Here is a 26,240-nt window from a genome sequence, read left to right on the forward strand (position 1 = left end):
GCAGAAGAAGATCGAATGGGTACCTTGCATAACCTTCGATGCCCAAGACTCACCTGATTCAATTTTCAGACTGCGTTTCATATTAGCCAAAACTGGAGGGTAGCTTTTTAAATATGCAAATCGGGGTCCTGTGCCAATTGTAGCAGCCCAATCGCAATTTTCCTGTATAATGAGCACAGCATTCACCATGCCCAGTTGTACCAGACATTGAGCAGCCGAACCAACGGTCCTGAAAGAGACTATTGCAGGCTGCTCTGAAAAATGCAAGCTTTTGATTTGTTTTTTACATTTTTGTGGGGGCAGAAGGAGCATTAAACCTGAGCTGCTAACATGCACTGTTTAATTGGGAGTGCAGCACTGAATGTCCTCAGATTTACCTGCTGCTTACTGAGCACTACATTGAAGAATCTGCCCTCCTATTTGTTTAAGGCTGCTGCTTTGTTACAAAGGGTTTTTTGTACTCAGAACTTAGAATTTTGTGTGTTTTAAAAACTGAGAAAAGGACTTTTGCTCAATGGAAGATACCTGCAAATAGTTGGAATTTCTGCATTGTTTTGAAAGAAAGTTCATACCAAAAGTTGAACTATATAGGTGCTTTGAAAGGAAGTTGAACTTATACAAGGACAGGAAAGCCAACAATTTCAAGGCAACCACAGCGGTTGGCCTTCCTCAGAGCAGTTTGTCTTGACGGACAAGAGACACTGTGTCTGGACATGTGACCATGTTCAAGGTTTTTTCACTTTGGACCCCTTAAAAAGCCAGCGAGTTGGACCAAGGGCAGGCATTTGAAATCTTTGCTATGACCTGCCTGGAACAAGAGAGGAAGTTCCAGAAAAGTGTTACCTCTCTCTGTAAAGGAATCCTCCAGCTCTTGAGAAGAAACCCTGCATCCAGTGTAGTTCCTGCTGCCTCCTGTTTTCTAAGAAATCCTGAAATCTGAAGAATTCATCTACTGCTAGACTGCTGCTGACCTGTTGCTACATTCGTGATGGAAGACCTATGTGATGCCTGCTGCAGTTAAATTGCTGTGAATGCCCACCCAGCACGGACTGTTCATCAACCTCGCCTGGAGAGACTGCGAGTAGTATCTGACTATTTGACTCTGGGACACCTCACTGTACTGAAAACATCCTACCAGAATGTGATAAACTCAATTTTTTTAAATTCCTTTTATTCCTAAGAAAAGCTGTAAACCAAAATCCCTTTCCCTGGTTAACCGTTTTTTAATGTATGTGTGTGTGCCTGAGGGTTAAAGAAATAAGGAGTTGTTCATATATATAGATTTATCTCGTTAGTAGTTAAGACTTATTATTTCTTTTCTAATAAATAGTTAATCTTGTTGTTTAAAGAAACCTGGTTTGGTGTGTTTTATTCTGGGGGACAAATTGAGTGTCTAATTTGACTATTCTTTGGTAGGTGAAATACTTTCTTGATATGCTAGGACCTGTGGAGTATTGGGACTGAATTAACCGTGCATTACTCTTGCCTTGGTCGTAACACTATGTTAATTACCAGTTAAAGGCTAGTTAACAGGTGGGATGTGCAGCCAGTAGCCCAGTTACAATGCCAGCTTCACTTTGCTACTGAGAGCTGTACTTCCAATTTTGTGAAAGAGAAAGTTGTTTAATTGTTTTGAAGCGCACTCAGAGCTGCTTTTCCAGGCCATAGAATGGACAGACTATGAAAGCATGGCTTCACTCTCAGCTAAAGTTACACTCCAAACAAAAAGCACAATACTGCACACATGAGAAATCTGAAAGAAAAGCAGAAAATTCTAGAAACATTCAGCAGATGGGATTGCATTTATGGAGAAAACAGAGAAGCTGATATTCTGGGTGTGGACTCTTTATCCACAGATACTGCCTGACCTGCTGAAGGTATCTAGCATTTTGTATTTTAGTTTGGAATTGCTGATGCAAAGCCTTGGTAGAGGCTGTCTCCCACCTCCTGGCTTCAGGGCACTCAGACAGATATGAACCTAAACTCAGTAAACTTGAGCTCATCCAAAATGCTGCTGCCTGTGTCCTAACTCGCACCAAGTCTCGTTCACCCATCATCCCTGTGCTCACTGACCTACATTAGCTCCCAGTCTGACAAATCCCTGATTTTAAAATTCTCATCCTTGTTTTGAAATCTCTCCAAGACCTCGCTGCTCCCTATCTCTATAACCTCCTCTAATCTGACAACCATCCGAGATATGTGTGCTCCTCCAATTCTGATCTCATGCGCATCCTTGATTTTCATCTCTCCACCACTGGTGGCTTTGGCTTCAGCTGCCAAGGCCGTAAGCTCCAGAATTCCCTCCCTAAACCTCTCCACCTTTAAGTTGCTCCTTAAAACCTATCTCTGACTAGGTTTTTTGTCACCTCTTCTAAGATGTCATTATGTGGCTCGGTGTCAAATTTTATTTGATAGCGGTCCTGTGAAGTGCCTTGCAACCATTTACTGTGTTAAGGTACTATATAAATGCAAGTTATTTTAATTCCCCAGCATATTTCTGTTGCCATGACAAATCTGCTTTGAATCAATGCAAAAATAATTGGCTGCTCTACTTGCCAATAAAACAACATTGAATATACTTTAAAAAATAAGTCATTGGCTGGGAGGAGCTTTGAGACTCTTAGAGTCATTACGGCACAGAAGGAGGCCATTCGACCCATCGAATCCATGCCAGCTCTCTATAGAGCAATCCAATCAACCCCATTCCCCCGCTCTATCCCTGGAGCCCTGCAAGTTAATTTCCCTCAAGTGCCCACCCAATTTCCTTTTGAAATCATTGATCATCTCCACCCGCATAGGCAATGAGGTCCAGGTCATTACCACTCGCTGCATAAAAAGGTTTTTCCTCACATCCCCCTGTACCTCTTGTCCAAAACCTTAAATCTGTGTACTATCAGCGAATGAGAACAGCTTTTCGTTGTCTACCTTATCTAAAACTGTCATAATCTTATACACTTCTATTAAATCTCCCCTCAATCTCCTTTATTCTAAGGAGAACAAATTCAGCTTCTCCAAATTAACCTTGAAGCTAAAATCCCTCATCCCTGGTGCCATATGGGTTCCCATAGCAACGTCTTTTGTTTGGAGGAAGTGAATAGAGTTAACAAAATGTTGTTTAATGTGAGTACCAAAGCAAAATACTGTGAATGCCAGGTTGACAAGGGTGGTGGTGAATGGGGGCTGGTTGGGCTGCCATCCAAAGAATAAGTGGTGGGCCCTCAGGCCATCCTGGTGGAGACTGGAGGTGAAGAGGGACGAGACGTACACAGCTAAAAGGCGAGTTAGGGCCAGGAATCTGGAACTCTGTCCTCCAAAAAGCTGTTGAGGCTAGGTCAATTGGGAATTTCAAAATTGAAATTTATGGATTTTTATTAGGCAAGGGTAATAAAAGTTACTGAACTAAGTTAGGTAGATGGAGTTAAAATGCAGATCAGCCACAATCCAATTGAATGGCGGAACAGGTTCAAGGGGCTGAATAGCTTACTCCTGTTCTTGTAAATGGTTAAAGTGGTAGAGTGTCGAAAGAGACTGGACAAGGGGAGAAAATAAAAGTTGAGATAAAAAGAAAGAAGTTCTGTTGGGTAGGAACAAGCTGAAATATTAGGCCAAGTGGGACAGTCCCCTGTTTGGGGCTCTTAGTGTCAGCTATGGCTTAGAAACATAGAAAATTGGAGCAGGTCATTCGGCCCTTCGAGCCTGCTCCACCATTCATTATGATCATGGCTAATCATCCAACTCAGTAGCCCGTTCCCGCTTTCGCCCCATACCCTTTGATCCCTTTAGACCCAAGAGCTATATCTAACTCCTTCTTGAAAACATACAATGTTTTGGCCTCAACTGCTTTCTGTGGTAGCGAATTCCACAGGCTCACCACTCTCTGGGTGAAGAAATTTCTCCTCATCTCAGTCCTGAAAGGTTTACCCCGTATCCTTAGACTATGACCCCAGGTTCTATTTTGAAGAGCAGGGGAGTTATCCCTGGTTTCCTGGACATTTATCCCCAAATCAACATCACAAAAACAGATCATCTGGTCATTATCACATTGCTGTGCGCAAATTAAATGCTGCATTGTCTACATTACAAAAGAGACCACGATTCAAAAAGTGTTTCATTGGCTGTAAAGTACTGAGACGTCTGGTGGAGTTGAAAAGTATTAGATAAATGTAAGTCTTTTTTCTTGGGTCGGAGGAATCTCCACAGATGCTGCATGACGTGTTTCCAGCATTTTCTGTTTCTTTATTTCAGGATTTCCAGCATGGGCAGTATTTTTTTCTAATAAACTGCGATCTTCAGCTGAATAACTGAATGAATTGGCCTCCGGATTACATTGGACAGAAGTGGCAATGTTGAAAAACAACAACTTTCCCCTTAACGTTACCAAAAACCACAAAGCTTGCTCGCCCCGCCGACTCTAACCAGCACTAAATCAACGCACCAACCTACGCGCCAAAAACCAAGCGCGCTTTCCTGCAGCTGGGCCACACCATTACCATACCAGAGGGGAGGACAGTCATCATACAACACAAGTAGGATACATTAAGTACAAAATCTATACTCAATCAATAATAAAATGCATCATTAGGAAAAACAAAGTGCGAACATGTTCCGTGCACAGTGAATGGTAACAATACCGGCTCTCCCTCTGCAAGGACTGAGAGCCTAATGTTTGCCTCTCCCCCCCCCCTGCGCCCCACTGATGGAACGCTCCCTTTGTCCCGCGGGGTTCCATCCAGTCTCGGCGTTCTGTCCCGGCGCGAGGGTTCCACAGGTGGTCTTGATTGCTGGGACATTTAATCAGGAGCAGTAGAAACTTGGCCGCTTTATGTAGTGCGGTAAGTGTAGGGATTCCTGTTGTAACATAGGTTGTGTGACTATTTGTAGTTGTGTTTCGGATAGTTGCTTGTGTAATAGTTATACTTACTCTTATTACTTATCTTTTAACTTTTGTATTTCGTTGTGTAAACAAACTAGCACTGGCTGGTTTGGCGCGAAACGTGCACGGTTCCTCTGCAGAGTGCAAATGAACTATCGACTGGGTAAAACGTGATGACTCGATTTCCAGTTTAAAGTTATAGTTTTTAAAACCATTGTTCGCGGGAATGAGAATACATATGAATTTTTTTTCTTTAAAACGCGCTTGTCAGATTTAAATCGGACTGAACTTGCTTTGTGGTGCCGTTTAATAGCTTGACTTGACTTGATTCTTTCCAGTTTGAGAATTGTGAATATACTCTGAGTTCTTGTAACCTGATCTTTTATTGATCTCCACCAGTTCAGTTCGTTTTGGTCATGGGCAGTCTGTTTCCTTGTTTATGTTGTACTTGTAAACACGATGAGCAAACCACAATAGCTTTGAGAAAAGAAAACACTACAACAGAATGCTTTCAATGTATTTTAATTTATGGCACGTGCCATTTTTCTGAGTGTTTACTTTTACAGTTGTAATACCTGTATTTGTGTTTCTCGAAAAATGATAGTTCTTCAAATTTTTGTTAGTGAACATGTCCTATATGTAATAAATGCTTGCATAGATTATAAAACTAATTTGTGTTTAAAGCTTAATGGAACAATTCAGTTTGGTCACCTGTCTTTTACAGATGTCACAATTGATTGCAGAAATCTTTAATACTGAGAGTGATGATGAAGAATTTATGGGCTTTCAAGAGACTGATTTTGGGAATAGATGTGACCACCTTAAATATGTAAGTAAACAAGGAAATGTAACTACTACATAAATAACTTTTCCACTTACCTTAGTGGACTATTGGTGAAAAAGTTATGTGGGAGTAGATTACCTTCATGGTTTGACTTCCAGCCCCTTAGATTTTCTGTAAGTGGCTGATACTACTTTTTCAGCATATGTGAAAATGGAGCAATCAATTGCTATGTCCCACAATTCCAAATAAGTTCACCAGATGCTGTCAAGTTGTCATAAACTAAATGAACTTCACAGAATTCTACAGGAAACAAAGAGTAGGGACAAATGGGTCTTTTTCCAAATGGCAGGTAGTGATTAGTGGGGTACCGCAGTATACATTAATGATTTAGATGAGGGAATTAAATGTAATATCCAAATTTGCAGATGACACAAAACTGGGTGGGAGGGTGAGTTGTGAGGAGGATGCAGAGAGGCATCAGGGTGATTTGGACAAGTTGAGTGAGTGGGCTAATGCATGGCAAATGTAGTATAATGTAGATAAATGTGAGGTTATCCACTTTGATAGCAAAAACAGGAAGGCAGATTATTATCTGGCTATAAACTGAGAGAGGAATATGCAGTGAGACCTGGGTGTTCTCGTACACCAGTCGCTGAAGGTAAGCATGCAGCCGCAACAGGTGGTAAAGGCAAATGGTATGTTAGACTTCATAGCGAGAGGATTCGAGTACAGTAGCAGTGATGTTTTGCTGCAATTATACAGGGCCTTGGTGAGGCCACACCTAGAATATTGTGTGCAGTTTTGGTCTCCTTATCTGAGGAAGGATGTTCTTGCTATAGAGGGAGTGCAGCGAAGGTTTACCAGACTGATTCCTGGGATGGTGGGACTGACGTATGAGGAGAGATTGAGTCGGTTAGGATTATATTCACTGGAGTTCAGAAGAGTGAGGGGGGATCTCATAGAAACCTATAAAATTCTAACAGGACTTGACGGGGTAGATGCAGGAAGGATGTTCCCGATGATGGGGGAGTCTGGAATTTGGGCGGCGCAGTGGTTAGCACCGCAGCCTCTCGGCTCCAGCGACCCGGGTTCAGTTCTGGGTACTACCTGTGCGGAGTTTGCAAGTTCTCCCTGTGACCGCGTGGGTTTCCGGTTTCCTCCCACAGCCAAAGACTTGCTGCTTGATGGGTAAATTGGCCATTGTAAATTGCCCCTAGTGTAGGTAGGTAGTAGAATTGAGGGAAGGTGGGGATGTGGTAGGGAATATGGGATTAACGTAGGATTAGTATAAATGGGTGGTTGATGGTCGGCACAGACTTGGTGGGCCGAAGGGCCTGTTTCAGTGCTGTATCTCTAAATAAATAAACCAGTGGTCATAGTCTAAAGATATGGGGTAAACCTTTCAGGACTGAGATGAGGAGAAATTTCTTCACCCGGAGAGTGGTGAACCTGTGGAATTCGCTACCACAGAAAGCAGTTGAGGCCAAAACATTGTATGTTTTCAAGAAGGAGTTAGATATAGCTCTTGGGTCTAAAGGGATCAAAGGGTATGGGGTGAAAGTGGGAACAGGCTACTGAGTTGGATGATCAGCCATAATCATAATGAATGGCGGAGCAGGCTCGAAGGGCCGAATGGCCTACTCCTATTTTCTATGTTTCTATACATGCTTTAACCAGTAAAACATAGTCATAGAGATACAGCACTGAAACAGGCTCTTCAGCCCATTGAGTCTGTGCCAACCATCAACCACCCATTTATACTAATCCTACATTAATCCCATATTCCCTACCATGTCCCCACCTTCCCTCAATTCTCCTACCACCTACCTACACTAGGGGCAATTTACAATGGCCAATTTACCTATCAACCTGCAAGTCTTTGGCTGTGGGAGGAAACCGGCGCACCTGGCGGAAACCCACAGTCACAGGGAGAGCTTGCAAACTCCACATAGGCAGTACCCAGAACAGAACCCGGGTTGCTGGAGCTGTGAGGCTGCGGTGCTAACCACTACGCCACTGTGTCGCCCAAAAATACACTTCCCTTACCGGTGCATATTTGTGACAAGTTTTTAGGATCAGTAGCCTTTGAGGAAAAAAATCTCGATGTAGCAATAACTTCTATTTATATGGAGCCTTTAATATAGATGCCCGAAGACACTTCACAGGAACATAGCCAGACAAAAATATGACACGGCCAAAGGAGGAGAGATTAGATTAGGAGTGATAACCAAAAGCTAAGTAAAATGGGTTTTAAAGGAGTTAGGTTTCGGAACAGAATTTGAGCTAAGGCTGTAGGCCCAGCTGCTAATGCTGTAGTAAAGGAAAAGGGGTAGTGAATATCATTCCCGAGTTGGAGAAATGCAGAGTTCTCTGCAGATTAGCTCTCGCCAAGTCCTGTTCATCCCTCACCCCAGTGCTCATTGATATATATTGGCTCCCAATCTGGCAACTTCTTGTTTGTTTTTAATTCTCATCCTTGTTTTCAAATCCCTCTGTGGCCTCACTCCTCCCTTTTGCTGTAACCTGCTCCAGCCCTATAACTCTACAAGATCTCTGTGTTCCTCCAATTCTGCCTTTTTGTGCATTCCTAATTTTTCAATGCTGCACCTTCAGCTGCCTCAGCCCTAAGCTATAGAAATCCTTCTTTGCCTTGTGCTCCTTTTTACGACACTCCTTTTAGAAGTTAGTCCTGTGACCAAAGTTTGGTTGCATCTACTAATGTCTCCTTGTGTGAAAACAAAATACTGTGAATGTTTTTATTCAACAACATTTTGGAAATACTCAGCAGGGTCAGGTGACATCTGTGGTGAGAAAGACTTTTTATTTCAAGTCTGACCGTTGGTCAGAATTCTGAAAAGTCATCAACCTAAAACATAAAACTGTTTCTCAGTCAACAGATGTTGCCTGACCTGTGTATTTTCAGCATTTTCTTCTGACCACCTTGTATGGCTCAGGGTCAAATTTTATTTGATAATGCTCCTGTGAAACACTTCGGGGGATTTTTCTTTTTACTGTTTTAAAGGTGCTATTTAAATATAAGTTGTTTGTAGGGAGTTTGGGGACTGGGAGCCAGTGAGCTGATGGTTGAATGGGACTTGGTGTGAGTTAGGCGGGCAGCAGAGTTTTGTATGAGCTTAAGTTTATGGAGGGTGGAAGAAGGGAGGTTGGCCAGGAGAGCATTGAAATAGTAGTGTCTGGAGGTAACAAAAGCATGGATGAGCTGAAGTAGGGGTGGAATTGGGTGATATTAGAGATGGATGTAGGCAGTCTTGGATGTGGGTCAGAAACTCTGCTCTGGTTCCAGTAGGTTACCTAGGTTGTAACCAGTAGATGTCAGCCTGAGACAGTGGCCAGGGAAAGGAATAGAATCAGTGGCTTGTCAACAAAGTAGATTATGGTGTGTATGCTATACAACAAAAATTGATTAGAATTGTTCAGACTAATTCAAAGCTTGTGACTAGCATTGGGTCGGGGGGGGGGGGGGGGGATGTGTTAGCTAAAGTTGCAAGATTGTGTTAATTTACAAGTTGCAAAAGTGCTGATTGATTGATAAAGATCTGAAGAATTCAATATGTCTTTGAATGGGAGAACACCAGAAGTAGACCATGTGGCCCATCGAGCCTGCTCTGCCATTCAATACGATCATGGCTGATCTTGGGCTTCAATTCCACTATCCTGCCTGCTCCCTATATCCCTTGATTCCCTGCGAGACCAAAAATCTATCTATCCCAGCCTTAAATGTATTCAATGATGGAGCTTCTCATTCTTCTAAACTCCAGAGAATATGTCCCAATTTACTCAGTCACTCATCATAGGACAACCCCCTCATCCCAGGGAGCTCTGATTACAGGAGAAAATAGGAGAAGATAAAGGAAGGTGAGCCCTCATTTCTTTTAAACCAATTGGTCATTGTTACAGGTTTTGAGATTGCAAAATTTTTATACTTTTTATTTAGACAGAGGTGTTCTGGGTGTGAATAGCACATCATTTTATGTTCAAAGTACTTCAGTTTCGATTTACATTTTCTGTTGGTTTAGAGATCTGAGCATTTAAAAAGACATGAAATGTGTAAGCATTATGTTGACATTGTCCACTTACCAATTTATTTTAATGACTTCCTGGTTTATGCTGGACTTGCAAACAACTGATTTATCTGATTAGCATCTTATTGCTGTTTGTGGGTCTTGCTGCTCTTGGGTTGGCTGCCACGTTTCCCAAAATACGATAATGACTATAAACGCTGCAGAGTGATTTAGAATGTCCTGAGGTTATGAAAGGTGCTATGCAAATTCTTCTCTTTGAAATTATATTGTGTGGGTTCAGAGGAGGGCAACTTGAGAAATTACAATGGTAAACCTGTGAAATGCATATACTTTTCCCAACAATCTTCCTCAATTTCTGAAGTTAACAACTTGTGCTGGGATGCTCAGCCCAGTACCTCATGCAAATAAAAGATTGTTCTTTGTAAGCTAGGACGGTGGTTTTCTGTAGGTTATTCATAAAATGTCAACCTTTAAGAGTGTAATCCCATTCTTGACCAACATCCACAAATGCATTTTAACCTCTGTCCCAGCCTAGTCATCCTGTAGCAAACTGGGGGGGGGGGAGTTTTATGGAGGTGACGGGAGTCTTGGCTGCCAAATGGAGATCCGGCGAGAGACCCACGCTGCTCCCTCTGGGGATATTTGCCCGAATTGTATGGTAATCAGGCAGTTCAGAGGTCACAAGGCCTTTCCTGGGATAAGGACCCCGGGGATGGAAGTCCCTCCTGCCAGGAACTGCCAGCCAATCGGAGGCAGGCAGCTCTTTTGCTTAGCAGCACCACCAGGGAGGTGGTGGCTGCTGTGAGAAAGACACCCACCTGAGGCGTGGGTTGGTTCTGGATCCCGGACTTAAGTTGGTGATGACCGGGGAAGGGGTTGTAGGGGGGTTGGCAGCAAGGGAAGGAGTGTGGCTCTGTGGGGCCCCCACGCTCCTGATGCTGGGTCCCTCAATCAGGCATGGAGTGCCTTTGAGCAAGGCCCCTCACCCCTGGGAACTGGCAAGCAACCAACACAAGTTTGAATGATGTGCTCCCTGCGTGGCGACACCTTCGCCTGGTGTTGGGTTAATACCAGTGGTGGTGGAAAGAAGCCCTTAACTGGGCATTAATTTCCCCTGAAGGGCCTCAATTGGCAGCAGGGCGGGAAAGCTGTCCATGGGCCTTCCTGCCGCAGACTTGATTGGGGTAGAGGCAGGAAGGTGGTGGAGTCCCTACCTGCCACCATCTCCCAAATAAATGCTCTCCCCGCCTCCATACTTGCCACGGAGGAGAGCATAAAATCTAGCCCCTAATGTTTCCAGTGCTAACTTGATAGTAACTTGCAGTGCTCAGTCATTAAAGTTTAAAACTTTGTGAAGAGGATAAACCTGCAATCTAGATAAATTTCTTGAGTATGCCCACTTTGAGGTGATTCTGTTTTGATCATTTTCCCCTCTACAGATACCAAAATTATTAGCAGACATCTTTGATGCACCAAGTGAGGATGAGTTTTTGGGTTTTCAAGATCTTGAATCCAATAAATCACATGATCATGCTGATGACAAACTGAACCGGAGCATGAGTGTAAGTTGACATAAATGGAATTAATTTTTTTATAACTTTAAACCATTTTGCTGGAAAGTTGTGCTCTCATCTGCCCTGCCCACTTTCCCAAGTAGTCATCCAAGCATGTGAAGAGGCTTGCAGTAATTCTAGCTTGGTTTAAAATGTGGTTGGCAGGCGTAATAAATGAACCCAATAACCTGTCTCACCCCTGGTGTGCAGCAGTATACCCTCGCTTTTTAGGGTAAAATGACCAACAATCTGTCCCTTGGTGCAGAGCTCGATTTATATGCATAGGGAAAGCAGCTATCACCTTTGACCAACTCATGAAACATGCATGGGATAATACCAAGCTGATGGTTTATAAGGCCTGTGTTCTAAGCATCTTGCTGTATGGCTATGAAACGTGGGTGACTTGCAGCTACCAGGAAGGAAGCTCAATAATTTCCATCTGCAGTGCATTATGGGTATATCCTGGTAGGACAAAAATCACAAATGCAGTCCTCTCAAAGGCAGAGCTCCCAACTGTGTCGGTACTAATCAAACATAGGTGGCTTCAGCGGATTGGGCACCTCCACAGGATGGAAGATGGTCGCACACCCAAGGACTGTCTGTATGGTGAGATCGCCGGGGCGGGACGACCAGTGGGGTGCCCAAAGTTCTGCTTCAAGGATGCTTGCAAGAGTGACATGAAGGCCCTAAAATGTCGACTATTGCACCTGGGAGTCACGAGCTGGCAAAAGAGGGAAATGGCGACACATCCTGTGGACTGGTGAGCACTACAACAACCAGTGGCTAAGGCAGCTTGGAAATGTACACCAATGCAGAAAACAACAACTTGCCATTACCTTGGCGGCTTCAAGTGCAGCACTTGTGGCAGAACCTGCCTCTTGATTGGTCTTTACAGCCATCAGCAAAAGTACACCAAGAAGACACCCTAAAATGGATTGTTTGCATGTCCGTCATCTTTTGTAAATGTAAGGATGTCAACACTAGATTTCATTATTGGAATGCAAATCAACAACAATGTAAGAAGTTGATTGTGTTGTAAGTTTGAGATAAGTCATTAATAACAGATTGCATTTATCATACTTTTCTTCACTTGTATAATATTTAACCTGTTGAATGGTACCTTTACACTCACTGTTTGTTTTGTTTTGAAACTCAATTAAAATGATGTCTTAACCAGCTATGTAGTATTTTTGCAAATTTCTCATCAGTCAGCAGCCTTGGCAGTTTGCTTCCCTTATTGAAGATTTGATGGTTCCCAGCACCCAATAGATAAGATCATCCAGCCAGTGTTTGCTTCCATCAGATTCAAACTCGTACGTAACTTTTTTTAAAAATGTGTTAAGACTCCTGCCCAAAATTTTCAAAAACCTAAAGATATCAACTTCTCTTCCTACCTCCCAAGAACAATTCAGTATCTAGTTGTCATTTCCACATGGCCTGTTCCCCATGGTTCTTTAGCATACAGATCTTGTACTTGTATTATATTTGGATTCATGTGATAAATTTGTCTGAATCAATTCCTTAGTAATACTAAGCATATTGATTTTCATCAAATTCACTTGGACAGTTTTCTATTCTGATGAGGGTTACACCTAAACCATTAACTTAATCTCTTTTCTCTACAGATGTTGACAGATTTGCAGCATTTTTTGTTCCTCCAGCCCAATCCAACTCTACTGTTTGTTTTCCAAACAGTTTTATCTTTTGAAACGCTATTTCCTTTTTCACAAAAATTAGAACCGTACTTGGTTATGGTATAGGAGGAGATCACCACCCAGCTCTGTAACGGAGCAATCCAAAACCAATCTCTGTCCTCTCTTCCATAGCCTTGTATCTTTCCCTGTTTTCAAATTTTATGCAGTTTTCTCAAGAAGTAGTGGTGTTTGTAATTGTTGCAAGTTCCTCCCTCCTTTTCACCTCCTGATTTACAAGAATTTCTGGGATGTTATTTACATCTACAGTGAAGACAGACATAAAATTTCTGTCCAATGCTTTTGCCATTTCCTTATTTCCCCGCACTCTTTATGCCTACAATCCTTTGAGAAATTCTTCATAATCTCTCCTTAATCTTGATGGTAATTCTAAATTGATAACATCTGTTGGCCCATCACTGACTTGGCAATCAGGAAATATCTTTATTCATTTATCAAAACTTTATATAATTTTTAATCTTCAACGTCTCTGCCCAATTGGAAATTGCACAAGTATCTCAAATCTATCCTCTACTATAGTTGCCCATCCCTGGCATCTACTTTGGACATTAAAGCCATTGAGAGAGCATTCTACAAAGGGATACCAAACTTCTTACATTTGGGAGACTTTGAGATTGCTTTCTGTACCCAAGTCCAAATCATCCCTGTATACACTAAGAGCAAAAGTAGACCCAGCACTGCCCCTGAGGTATACCACTTCTAACTCTTCAGTCTAAGTAACATCCATTTACCCTATCTCCCTGTTCCCTGTAGGTTACCCAAATTTTAATCGATCCTGTGATGTTCATTCTTGCACTGTATGACTTAGTATTCTGTCTCGCTCATGAAAATGCACAATATACTATGCATCCTGTATTCCTTTTTTCCAATCACTACTTTAAAAAAAAAAAAGCTATTAAATAATTTCCTTTAGCAGTTCTGTGCTGGTTGTCCCTGATCAACCAATCTGTTTTTAAATGAATTATGATTCTAAGAGCTTGCCTACAACTGATACTAGATTAACAAGCTCTGAAAGGTAATTGATCTGATTTCTCTCTCCACAAATGCTGCCTGACCTGAACATTTTCTGTTTTAGATTAACTGGTCTTTGTTACCTGACTTGTACTACTTTCCCTTCTGAATTAGTGTTACTTTGACAACTCTACCTCAATGACTGTATTTAGCAAACAAATCCACATTTTAACTGTCTTCTATATATTAATCTTGGGTTTCTTCAGATGAGGAATGTTATTGCTGGGAATAGTACACTTTTTTTGATTTCAGATACCTAGTGCCCGCATCAACTATTCTCACCTGCTGTAGGATTTTTACACTTCTCCATTTCAGTTTTTCACAATTTGCTGTAGGAACTTGGGTTTGTTATCCACAGAGCACCCTGGAAATAGGTTGTGTCATCCCGATGCACCAAGGAGCTCTATGATCGACCTCCATTCCTCCTTGTCTGCGAAAATTAGTGGTAGGTCAGAAGATTGGACACAACTTTAAAAAGCAGTAAAGAATGATGAAATAAATAAGGGAGAAGTTAGAGTATGAGAAAGCTAGCTAGAAATATAAAAGCAGATAGTTTCTGTAACTTTTAAAAAAGTAAAGTGAGCATTGGTCCTCTAAAGAGAGTGTGTGGAGAAATAAGGAAATGGCATTGGACAGAAATTTTATGTCTGTCTTCACTGTAGGAGATGTAAATAACATCCCAGAAATTCTTGTAAATCAGGAGGTGAAAAGGAGGGAGGAACTTGCAACAATTACAATCACCAGGGAAAGCGTACTGAGAAAACTATTAGAACAAAAGAATGACCTCATGGCCTACATCCAAGGGTCTTAAAAGAAGTAGCTGCTGAGGGAAATGTATTCATTGTAATTTTCCAAAATTCCCTAGATCCTGGAACGGTCCCATTAGGTTGGAAAATTGTGAATGTAACCCCTCTATTTCAGAAAGGAGGGAGACCAAAAAAGGAAACTAGGCCAATTAGCCTAACATCTGTTACAGGGAAAATGCTACAGTCTATTAAGGAGGTTATAGCAGGGCAGTTAGAAACTCTTAATGCGATCAGGCAGAGTCAACATGGTTTTGTGAAGGGGAAATCGCGTTTGACTTAATTTATTAGAGTTCTTCTGCGGTATCCTACTGTGCCGTAGATGACTAACTCTGAGTAACAAGCAATGTGGATAAAGGGGAACCTGTAGTTGTGTACTTGGATTTCAAAAAGGCATTTGATATGGTGCCACATCAAAGGTTACTACACAAAATAAGATCTCCTGGTGTAGGGGATAACATTAGTATGGGTAGAGGACTGGTTAGCTAACAGGTAGCAGAGAGTAGGGATAAATGGAGCATTTTCAGGTTGGGAAGCTGAGACTAGTGGATTCCCACAGGGATCAGCGCTGGGGGCCTCAATTATTTACAATCTTGTATCAATGACTTGGATGAAGGGGCAGAATGTATGGTAGAATAGAAAAGCAGAATATTTAAATAGAGAGATTGCCGAACTCTATGGTACAAAGGGATCTGGGTTTCCTGGTACATGATTCACAAAAAGTTAATATGCAGTTACAGCAAGTGTTTAGGAAGGCCGATGGAATGTTTATTGCAAGGCAATGGAATATAAAAGTAGGGACATTTGGCTACAGTTGTACAGGGGGTTGGTGATTGAACATCTGGAGTACTGTGTACAGTTTTGGTCTCATTACTTAAAGGATATAATTGCATTGGAAGTAGTTCAGAGCAGGTTCACTCGACTGATTCCTGGGATGAAGGGGTTATCTTATAAGGAAAAGGTGGACGGGTTGGGCCTGTATCCATTGGAGTTCGGAAGAATGAGAGGTAATCTTATTGAAACAGGCAAGATCCTGAGGGGACTTGATAGGGTGGATGCTGAAAGGATGTTTTCTCCCTTTATGGGAGAGATTAGAACCAGGGGCCACAGTTTAAAATAAGGGGTCTCCCATTTAAGATGGAGATGAAGACATTTTTTCTGTTGGTCTGTGTAATTCTTTTCCTCTGAGAGCAGTGGAGGCAGGGTCATTGAATATTTTTAAGGATGAGTTAGATAGATTCTTGATTGATAAGGGACTCCAAGGTTTTAGTGAGTAGACAGGAAAGTAGAGTTGAAGCCACAATCAGATCAGCTGTGATCTTATCAAATGGTGGAACAGGCTTGAGGGGCTGAATGGCCTACTTGTGCTCCTAATTCATATGTTCCTCTCCTCCCATATGATGACTAAGAACGCAGACATTATAGAACCTAGTGATACAGTAGCTCAAAGAAGCAAAGCTAAAGCGCTGTGCTGTGCAATCAGTTGCTAAAACGTGCTCTTAAACCAAGACAGAACACTCAAATAAAAACAAGAAATGCTGGAAATACTCAGCAGGTCTAGCAGCATCTGTGGAGAGAGAAGCAGAGTTAACATTTCAGGTAAGTGACCCTTCATCAGAACTCTTAGGATTGTGGCACCCTATTAATCTTGATGTTATCTCATTTGGATTGAACTTTGAATTGGCTGAAACCTACTTCAGATCTTAGTTTGTGACTGTAAATGGGTGAAGTGGACAACTTTAGAATGCTACAGACCAGCTTCTCTTCAGTGGTTTACACCTTTGTGCTAGCAGGTGTTTTTCGTTTTCCTCTGTTGACCTCCTAAGAAATGGCACAGCTGAAGTGCTACTTCATTGGACAACTGAAAATTGTGAGGTTAGTAACTGTTCCCTTCTTCATTTCTGGATTGCAAAAGCTACCTCTTGTCCAAATACTTCAGCTTTCAGAACTGTAGGAGTGCTGGTGCTGGATTTGAAAACTGAAACTGAAGTCCTTTTTAAATATTCAGAATTGGTATTAACAGTTGAAGCTACTGATGAACCACTGACTAACATCTAAATTTAATTATTTGAACTTTGTGCTAAGCACTCTGTTCTCTTTTGATTCTCAGGTTCCTAGTTTCCAGTCCAAGTTTATTACAGAAGAGCTTATTGAAATTTTCACTGAGGATAGTTGGTCAACTGATTATGTTTTTGAAGGATTCCCAGAATGTACTGTTGAACCTAATGGTGAAGTGGATTTGAGGGTAAGGACGATGGTGAAAGCTAAATTAACATCTAGTGTATTGGTTGCGTTTTCCATATTTTTGTTTGCCCTATTAAAGTAACCACTGTTAAAATTCAGTATGTAAATGACTATTTTAAGATGAATTGTTTCTTAAAGGGCAGGTGTTGATGCAATAGGATAACTTGTATGAGGCAAATAAAGTGGCAAGTAACTAACATGAATAAACCCTGTTATCAAGGCCAATGCAAGCACAAAATTACACTAAGGTGGTCTCGAACTGCCACACATCCTGTTTTCCAGTGCAAATGTGGCATTTGTCAGTTGAAAATTAGAAAACAAATCTGCTGCCCAAAGCCCATCTAATGCAATTTTACAGGCAGAATGGCTGGCCACTGATTCCAAAATAGATGGGAGTCTAATTGCCAATGCACACAGTACCTCGCTATGATTAGCCCTCCCCTTGGATAACCACCCCTTTCACCTACCTGTATTGGTGCTGCCAAATTTTCTTTATCCCTTTCCAATGGGTGAGGAGCTCGCTGATTGGGAAAAGACCTGGAGCCATGGGGCAGGTGCCGGAGACCACTTTATGCCCGTTTTGAGCGAAATTCAGAATTGCCTTCCATGTTTTAAAAAATCCAGTTCTGGAGTAGTTATCACCCAACAATTTGAAAAAAAAAAGGCATTAGGCTGCTATTGCCATAAAGAGCCCTGTGAATCATTTCCATTGAGAGCTTGGTTGTAATATCGCACACTCATTTTCAGGGCTTTTACAGCTGGCTTTGAGAAGCCACCTTCCCATCTGCATGGGTTATTTTCAAACCCAGAGACACAATGACTTGACCCACAGTGTCTCAGATTCCCTCCAGATGTAAGGAAAGGAAATATTTAATTCTGTCTGTTGCATTTTTCTTTGAGCTTTTAGACACTATAAACTTTCACTAACAAATGCAGATAATGTACCTAGTGTTTAGTATGCGCCATCAGTTAGCATTTTTTTTGTGATGAGTTTGTGTTTCTTCCAGTCTGTGAATTTGGAAATGGAGGATGAAGATGAAGGTTTCACTGAATATGATGAAGAGGATGATGTATCTTCCATAGAAAGCGAGATGGAAGCAACGCCTAAGAAGAATCATTTTGGACTGCGTGTGGCATTTAAATTTCCTACAAGGCGACCAGTGAAAAGAAGAGAGAGAGAGATCCAGGACTCTGAGTCTGAATCAGACGATGACTCTAGGTCTGGAAAGAAAAGTTCTGGAAAGAAAAGCTCTAATGTATTGCTAAAGAGGGCCATGAATATCAAAGAAAATAAAGAAATGGTAGGAGTATTTCCAACTGTCTTAGCTGCAATTTTTGCAATTGATGGACAGTTAATGAGGAATGTGATTGCTGCTTTTTGTCTGATTATAGCTCCGCATTTCCGTGGAATATTTTTCTATGTTTAAAGGTGCTATATAAATGCAAGTTGTTTTTCAAATGCCCCTTTTTGCTACTTGACCTGCAAATGAATAGCAATCATTGTTTTAAGGATGTGTAATGATTTACCTTTTTCCAAGATTAATGAAATAACATGGAAGTCATGTAAAACAAACCCTTGCAAATTAGTTTTGTGCCAATGCAGGCAATCTTGCTTGCACTAGAGTTTTATTTGTCTCAGAAAACTGGTATAAGCAATGTAGCCTTTCTGTTTACCTGTGACAAGTATAAGTGAGAAAGCCATTGCTTTATTTCCTAACGTTAACAGAATGAGATGATGCAAAAGATAACAGAATGCTCTAAAAGAGCTGACAAACCCCTACAGTATTTCTTTCCCCAGCGGTTTCCCTACACGCTCCATTTAGAAAGATGATCGAAGGTCTGTGAAGAGTTTCCTGCTCTTTGTTTATTTGTCACTAGGAAGTGAATGAATTAAGTGCATTTTTATACCTCCATCCCTCATGGGGGAAAATGGCTTTCCTTGGTTCAGTACCTTCCACATGCATACAGATACAGTTGACATTGGTAACTAAAGGTGCAGGAAACAATAGGTGTGAACCTGCATATTGCCATTCTGCAGTGCAGTGCCTGTATGTATGAGGCATGAAAATCTGCAGGGCAGACATCCTAATAGTGCCAGGATATGTCTGCTGGGAACCTCCAATGCTGACCCTGCTAGACCTTCTAGTGTCAGTGAAATTCCCTATTTTGAATATTAATGGCATTATGCATGCAATTTTGGCACCAGATTTGGAAGGGTGCCTTCCCCCTCCCCCAGTAGTGGGTCAGGAAGATTTTTTTTTCGGGTGTTGGGGGGCTCCAGGCTACAATCCACTCCTGAAGCCCCAAGTTAAACTTGTAAAGTCCTACTGTAGGTGCAGTGGGTGTATTAAATCAGTGAAATAATAATGCTACTTAGTTATCAAAATATACTGTGGATGTTAACAGTGAGACTTGTCAAGCCCATCCAATGTTCATGGTCCTGATACCCAAACACCTTTTTATTCTCTCACAGATTAGAACCATTCCTATATCCATTTCAGATCTGTATGTACTTTTAAAAAAAAAAAAATACTTTTAACGGTCTGAATTTCCTCCCAACCATCTGTTCGCTTTTTAAAGTGACTCTTACTGATTGGTTGCGCACATGTTCGTGTTTCCTTTGTAGATAATTTCAGTTAATTTTCTCCCCAGTGTTGTGTATTTGTTTTAGTTTTGTGGATGTAGGTTGGGTGCGGGCTGTTAGTCGTGAAAAGCTTGGTGAAATAGCAATGAAATCATGTAACCGTAGCATGTGTGGTGTCATTAATTTCCTTTTCATTACAATTGTGAGAAGTGGGATGTGCCATATTGCCTGTCCAACTATTGGTCTTGTTTTTTGCAAGCATGGCCTGTTTGTGAAAATTTTCAGCCCTTCATGTTCCAGCAGATTGTGCTTTTAATGTTTTTGTTCTGGTTACTTTATGGATTCACATTTACTAGTGATAGTGTTGTGTTATTTAAACAACTGAATTCAATCTTTTTTTTTTAAGCTCGCCAAGCTAATGGCAGAACTAAAAACAATGCCTGGGCTCTTTCCAATGAAAGTGTGCACTTCTTCACCTCCAGTAAGTATTGTATAATGCAATTTCATCAAGGATGCAACTTTAAAAAAAAACAAACTTGGCTACTGTTGGACATTGACTCAAGTAATAATGGAATTTATAGCCTAAACCTAAGTAAAATTAACTATCGACTTCAGAAACTGAACTGACTACAGAAATTCTGTGCAATGAAACTGTTTCCTTATTATGTACATACTCAGTGCATCTGTTTGTAGCATGAATAAATAAAATAGGATATCTACGACATCAGTCCAGGTTGATTATAAAATGACAAATTAAAAGCAGTTATATGTCTAATGAAACTATGTCGGTGTCAATGGTGGCACTCACGCCTCTGAAAAGTGGCTTCACCTCCACTCCACAGTGATGTGGAATGCTGCAATGTTGGAAGTGCCATCTTTCAGATCAGTTGTTAAACCAAGGCCCTGACTGCCCCCTCAGCAAAGTTAAATGATGTTGGATGGCTGCCTCAACAGCCTTTTATTGTGTATTAAATCTAAAGCCTACTTTGCACTATGTACAGAAGTTGGTATAATTATTGATTTGTATTTAGTCATTGCTCTAACTTTTTAAATGCAATATCCTTTTTTCCATTCCAGAAACTGAAACGAACCCCAAAGAGGACATTTTCTGAAGGAAAAGTTGAGCGCCGTGTCAATCCAGCTAGGAGTGCTCGGCCTCCTGAAGGTTTCTCTGTGGAAAAGTTTGCCATTTCTCCAACCAAACTTATGAACCAAGTGAAAAACTTCCACTTGAGAGCTGATTTATCAAATCGTTCTGTTCAGGTAGTTGAAATGAATTGCCTAGAAAAGTCCCAAACAGTGCAAATGTAATCTTGTAGAATTAATTCTAGCATAATTCTTCCCACCATAAACTTACAACCATTGTGTTTTGGAGTAAGTTAGTTGCTATAAAACTAAATAACCACTACAATTTATTATAAAAGCCATTAAATTAAAATTGTAATTAAACAATGTGTATGAATATAAGTATTTGGCAAACTTTTTCCTTAATTTCTAATGTTAGTTGTTTGTGTGAATATTTGTTACAAATTCTGATATACTAATGTACTTTAACAGGATGAAAGTTTAAGCAAGAGGAGGCGAAGATCTTCAAAGGGCAAGCCAAGGCCTGCTGATGATATCACAGAAGAGGATTTGGAAAATATTGCCATCACTGTTAAAGATAAAATTTATGATCGTTGTATGGTAATTGTCAGACCTTCTGGAGTACTACTTAACCCTGCTGTTTTGTTTTGTTTGGAAGAAGTTTATTAACTTGTGCATGAATTTGTAACAAATGTTTTAACTGCTTAATAAACCAATATTTCAGTTAAGAGATTTGATATAACTTTGCAGCTGTATTGCTGGGAGTTAAGAATTTAGAATGGCAGCACTTTTTCCATCAATCGTTGCCAATATTCTGGCTAGTTCCACAATGTTTATATAACAAGCTACTATTTTCCAACGTAGGTTTAACTAAGTAATTGTGAAAAGGTTTACATTGTCCTTTTTTAGGTGCAAATAAAATGCATTTCCTTGGGCTGAATTTAGTCCTGGTGGTGGGGGTTCTGCCAACGAGTGGAAGGGTGACCCTGCTTCAGCTGTCATTGGAACCCAGGGCTACATCTTGCCAGTGGCAGCCAATTAATTGGCTATTGCTGGGGCGGCCGTCCTCGAGAGCTGCAAGCCAGTCGCGGCGGGGGTAGGGGGTTGTGGGTAGCAGCTCAGCAGCATGCTGGGAGCGGCGTCAGCTGCTGGGGCTGCACCTGGAGAAACTATTAGCGATGGATGGTGCTCTCACAACCAGGTAAGTGGGGTCTGGGGGCACCAGGGCCAGTCAGTCAAGCAGGGCCCCATGACCTGGGGGAGGTTGATGAGGGCAGGCAGCCCCATTGCTGCTGTTTGGGGGTGAGAAGGGGAGGTGTTGGAGTGGAGGAGGCCCCTCTGTAGGCCTTCTCCTTCCCCCTCTCTTTTTCCACCCATGGCCCCCCAAACTGCCCAGGGCAAAACATCACATTTGGGAAGAAGCCCTTAACTGCCACTTAAGTGGCTTGATTGACCTCCAGGTGGGAAGGCTGTCTGCCACTTTCCCTGCTGCTGGCAAGATTATAATGTCAGCAGGAAGGCAACAGGCATGCCACCCCAACTTCCCGCACCATTTTATGGGCCCCCCACCTCCCAATCCTTCCCGAGACGGCTGATAAACTGCAGTCCCTTGTGTGCATGAGCATACACATTCCTTTAATTTGTGTATATATATTTTTTTGCCTAGATGACCATAACTGAATATGGAATCTGCTGAATGCCCATTTCTATGTCTGAAAAATAATTAATGTAGTTTTCTACCATGCTTCTCAATTATTGTCTATTTCTCCACTAATGTCATGTTGACAAAAAATATTCACTCTTTTCTGCTTGTAGGGCAGCACCTGCCATCAGTGCCGACAGAAAACAATAGATACGAAAACAATCTGTCGTAATCAAGATTGCTCTGGCGTGAGGGGACAGTTTTGTGGACCCTGTCTGCGCAATCGGTATGGTGAAAATGTGAGATTGGCCCTTCTAAACCCTGTAAGTTTTATATACATCTAAAAGCACTATACAGTTTAATTAATCCCTCCGGGTTGATGCTTAACACAGATAGAGTTTGACTATTGGTTCTTTCTGCTGTTGGAAGTGTTTTTTTTTCTTATTGTTTTTATCCCATTTCAATTATATTTTAATCTATTTTTATTTTGCACCACCTGAATGGCAGCTTCTTTGAGAATCCAAAAACAAACTCTATTGTTGCTAAGTCTTGGTATTATCTACTCTTTTTCTACCCTACAAGAAAATTGATCTGGCCTCCATAATGTCCAATGGAACAAACATTTGGACATGGTCTGTTGACCCTGCACCAACTAAATCCAGCAGAGCATACATGTGGTTGGTTGGTTATCATCTGGAAAATTTTTAGATTTGTAGGTCAGGAGTCAACAATGTATTAAATAGGTATTTTAACACTTTCTCAGCAAGGATATTAACAAGTGCATCCCATCTGGTGCAACCCCACTATTACTGAGAATGGCCCCGACTGAGTTGGGACACAAATAGACTGGGATTTCTGTGGGTCTTAAGGGATGATAGAAGCTCTGCACTTTATAAGGTCAGCTAGCCAGGGTGGGAATTCCCAACCATGGAGAGTTAATGCATCGCTGGCTCTGATATACTGGGAGGCAAAACCACTTCAGTGAATCCACTTGAAGATTTAAGTTGGGTTTGTGGCTTAGACCTCTGCAGAAACTTAGGGGGTCACTGAAGGGGCTCAGATGTTCTTTCTGTGGTTGAGGTGGAGAGACAGGAGGAAGATCTGCTGTCCCTTGCCCCAGGAACTGGCAAGTTCACTTTTGGCATGTTTGGACAGGCAGGTGCCTGTTCAGATGCAAATGGAGGGATGTCCCCCTGACACTCCAAACTTAGTGGGGCCAGTGGCAGAGATCCTCAGCAGGAATGTCTTGTCACTTGTGCTGACAGTGCACGGAGCCTGCCCTCTGACGATTTTCAGTCCTGAATTCTTTTGCCAGGTAGACAGTTTAGTGTTTATTTTTTTGTTCATATGCACCATCTCTAATTTTTTTTTGCTTTGTGTAGGACTGGGTGTGTCCTCCTTGCAGAGGGATCTGTAACTGTAGCTTCTGTCGTCGTCGGGATGGACGCTGTGCCACTGGCATTCTTGTTCATTTGGCAAAATTTTATGGATATGACAATGTTCAAGCCTACTTGGAAAGGTAGGCCAGTGCAGTTAATTTGGTTTTTGGAAAACTGGAAATTGTAACTTATTTTCAGCAGCAAGAAAGTAATAATTTGTCAATGATGATATCTGTACCTGTACTTTATATTTGAAAACAATCTGGAGTGCATTCTGCTGAAATTTGGCCATATGCTGGATGTTTTTTTTTATGGCCATTTATTTCAGTACACTTTGAATTTCTGATGTACACTGGCAGGTGAACTCCAAAAAGGATCCCCAATTTCTTGGGTTTTTACTAGCCTCTATGTTGCATATACTAAATTATAATTTTGCTGATGGTTCTCTGATCATCTGCAAGTTTAATGGGATGTCAGAAAAATGGTGTAATAACCAGCTGACAGGGCCTACTGGGGCTTCCAGTGAAATTATGGCAGGAGATTGGAAGAACCACTGTGGAAATTGAGGACTATGTCATAATCACTCCATTCTCTCACCTGTTCATAACAATCTGTACTCGAGGAAGGAAAAAGGTTAGACTTGCACAAATAGAATGTGAGCATCTAGAATTAAGATTTTTCCCTCTAAATTTTCTCCACTCTTATGTTACGATCTCATACAGCTTTCCCATACTTCTCCCAAATGGCCACTTTTCACATGCGCCTAGACTGAATGTTGCTGGATTATTTGACCACGGAGAACGTTGGAGCCATGATTGACCCTGTCTAAGTAAATGCACAGTCATTCAGTATATTGAAGGGAGGTTTTTTTTGATTTTGTTCTTTTGTTCCTGGGGATACTGAGATGATCTGTAGAAACCCCTACCAGCATCTTTAAGATTAGCCAACTCAACAGTAGGATTGAATTTTGGATCTTTCTGGCCTGTACAGTTCATGGTGATGGACTTTAGATTTAATTTTTAAAAAGAAAATTCTGGCCTGTTTGGTGTGTGGCTGGAATGAAAGGATACAAGTTCATTGCTGAGGTCACAACTCAGCTCATGGCTATGCTGTGCTGTAGCATGGAGGCCTGATGCTTCACTAAATGGGACTAAATCAGGAGAGCATTATCCTGGATGGATCTTGTGCACCTCCTAGAAGCTCATAGTCCCAGCAGAGATATGGAAACATGTCACCTTTACTGTTAACCCCATTGTTAAGGAGAGTGATACTGTACAAAATTGTTCAAGACATTATGGTAACTCCTTTCTTGTATAATTACCTATTTTTGTAAGATTTTAGAATTGTGAACTAATCTGGTAGGAAATACTTCCATGTAGAACTCATCACGATAAGTTAATGATGGCTAGAATTTTTGACAGCTTTTATTGACGAGAAATAATACTTTCCCCTATTTTTAGCTTACAGAAGCAACTGACTGAAGATTGAAACAGCAAGTTCTTGGATCTGTAAACAGGTTAAAGAATGAAAAAGTTTCTTGCTGCTTTTAGTATGACTTTTTTTATGAACAAACATACAAAAAGCACACTTTATTTTACAAATATTGGTTATTTCCAGAAGTTGGAAATAATTTGCAAAAAAAACGTAAATGAGGTCTGCAGAACTTGAGTTATAAGGTTTTTTTGAAGAAGCTTCATAATTGAAACGTTTCTTGTTTTCTGATCTTTGTTCAAACCCTTGTTAAAACTTAGAATCTGTTCTACATACAAATGGGTGACTCCATGTTAATTGCAATGTCTGACAACAGATGATTGCAGATATTTGTTTTATTATTGCTATTCAAAGGTAAATGTCTCTCATTTACATGGACCACATTAACACTAAATGAGAGGTATTATAATCCTGTTGTGTGCTGTATGTTATCCTATAGCAATGTAGATGCAACACCTGCTGTTTTCTCATTGCATATAACAGAAGCACAAGGATAAATCAAGCAACTGGAAATCTAATAGGTGATGCATGGTTTTATATTTAGATTTTGGTAATCTGAAATCCAGCAACATGTTGCCTTGAAAGCATTATTTGTTTTTTTTTCCTGTCTAAAGAAATGTTAATCTGAACAAACACATTTTGGACCTGTTTTGATTTAAAATGGTGCATGTAAGTTGGGATTTTGTTGTAAATGGCATTTTATGTAAGAAAATGACAATATATAACCATATATGCACAATCTGTTACTTTGATTTAAAAATGTTAAATAAAACTAAACTTGTTGTATTGGACTTTACAATCAGTTTTTTAGCTTCCAGACCCATTTTTCATTAACAATTTTCTTGCCAGTACAATAAGTTAAGGCATCTTTACATGTCGTGTGTAATCTGCATTCCATTTGATTAGTTGCCTACTCCTGTGTATTGTGAATTCTTCATTTATGAGACTGATTTTAGAAGTTATACCTTTGGACTAGTGCCCACTGATGACATAAAGCTCTAGTATATGACTACAAGAGAGGCTTCCTCTTTGTAA

General features: G+C 41.0%; 1 protein-coding gene across 2 annotated transcripts; it reads left to right on the plus strand.

The window, feature by feature from the left end:
- Positions 1–4,733: 4,733 nt before the first annotated feature.
- Positions 4,734–26,222, plus strand: cdca7b (cell division cycle associated 7b). Of its 2 annotated transcripts, XM_068008917.1 has the most exons (11): positions 4,734–4,832; positions 5,598–5,702; positions 11,140–11,262; positions 16,890–17,024; positions 18,031–18,324; positions 20,014–20,088; positions 20,685–20,870; positions 21,165–21,293; positions 22,509–22,658; positions 23,718–23,854; positions 25,175–26,220. In XM_068008917.1, exons 2-11 carry the CDS (start codon positions 5,598–5,600, stop codon positions 25,200–25,202), a joined length of 1,362 nt encoding a protein of 453 aa, XP_067865018.1. In that variant the 5' UTR covers positions 4,734–4,832; the 3' UTR covers positions 25,203–26,220. The 2 variants fall into 2 exon arrangements, with proteins under 2 accessions (XP_067865018.1, XP_067865026.1); XM_068008925.1 differs by lacking the exon at positions 11,140–11,262 and having other exon boundaries at positions 25,175–26,222.
- The last annotated feature ends 18 nt before the right edge of the window (positions 26,223–26,240 follow it).

This window comes from Heterodontus francisci, chromosome 2, assembly GCF_036365525.1.
Source record: "Heterodontus francisci isolate sHetFra1 chromosome 2, sHetFra1.hap1, whole genome shotgun sequence".
Classification (NCBI taxonomy): Eukaryota; Metazoa; Chordata; class Chondrichthyes; order Heterodontiformes; family Heterodontidae; genus Heterodontus; species Heterodontus francisci.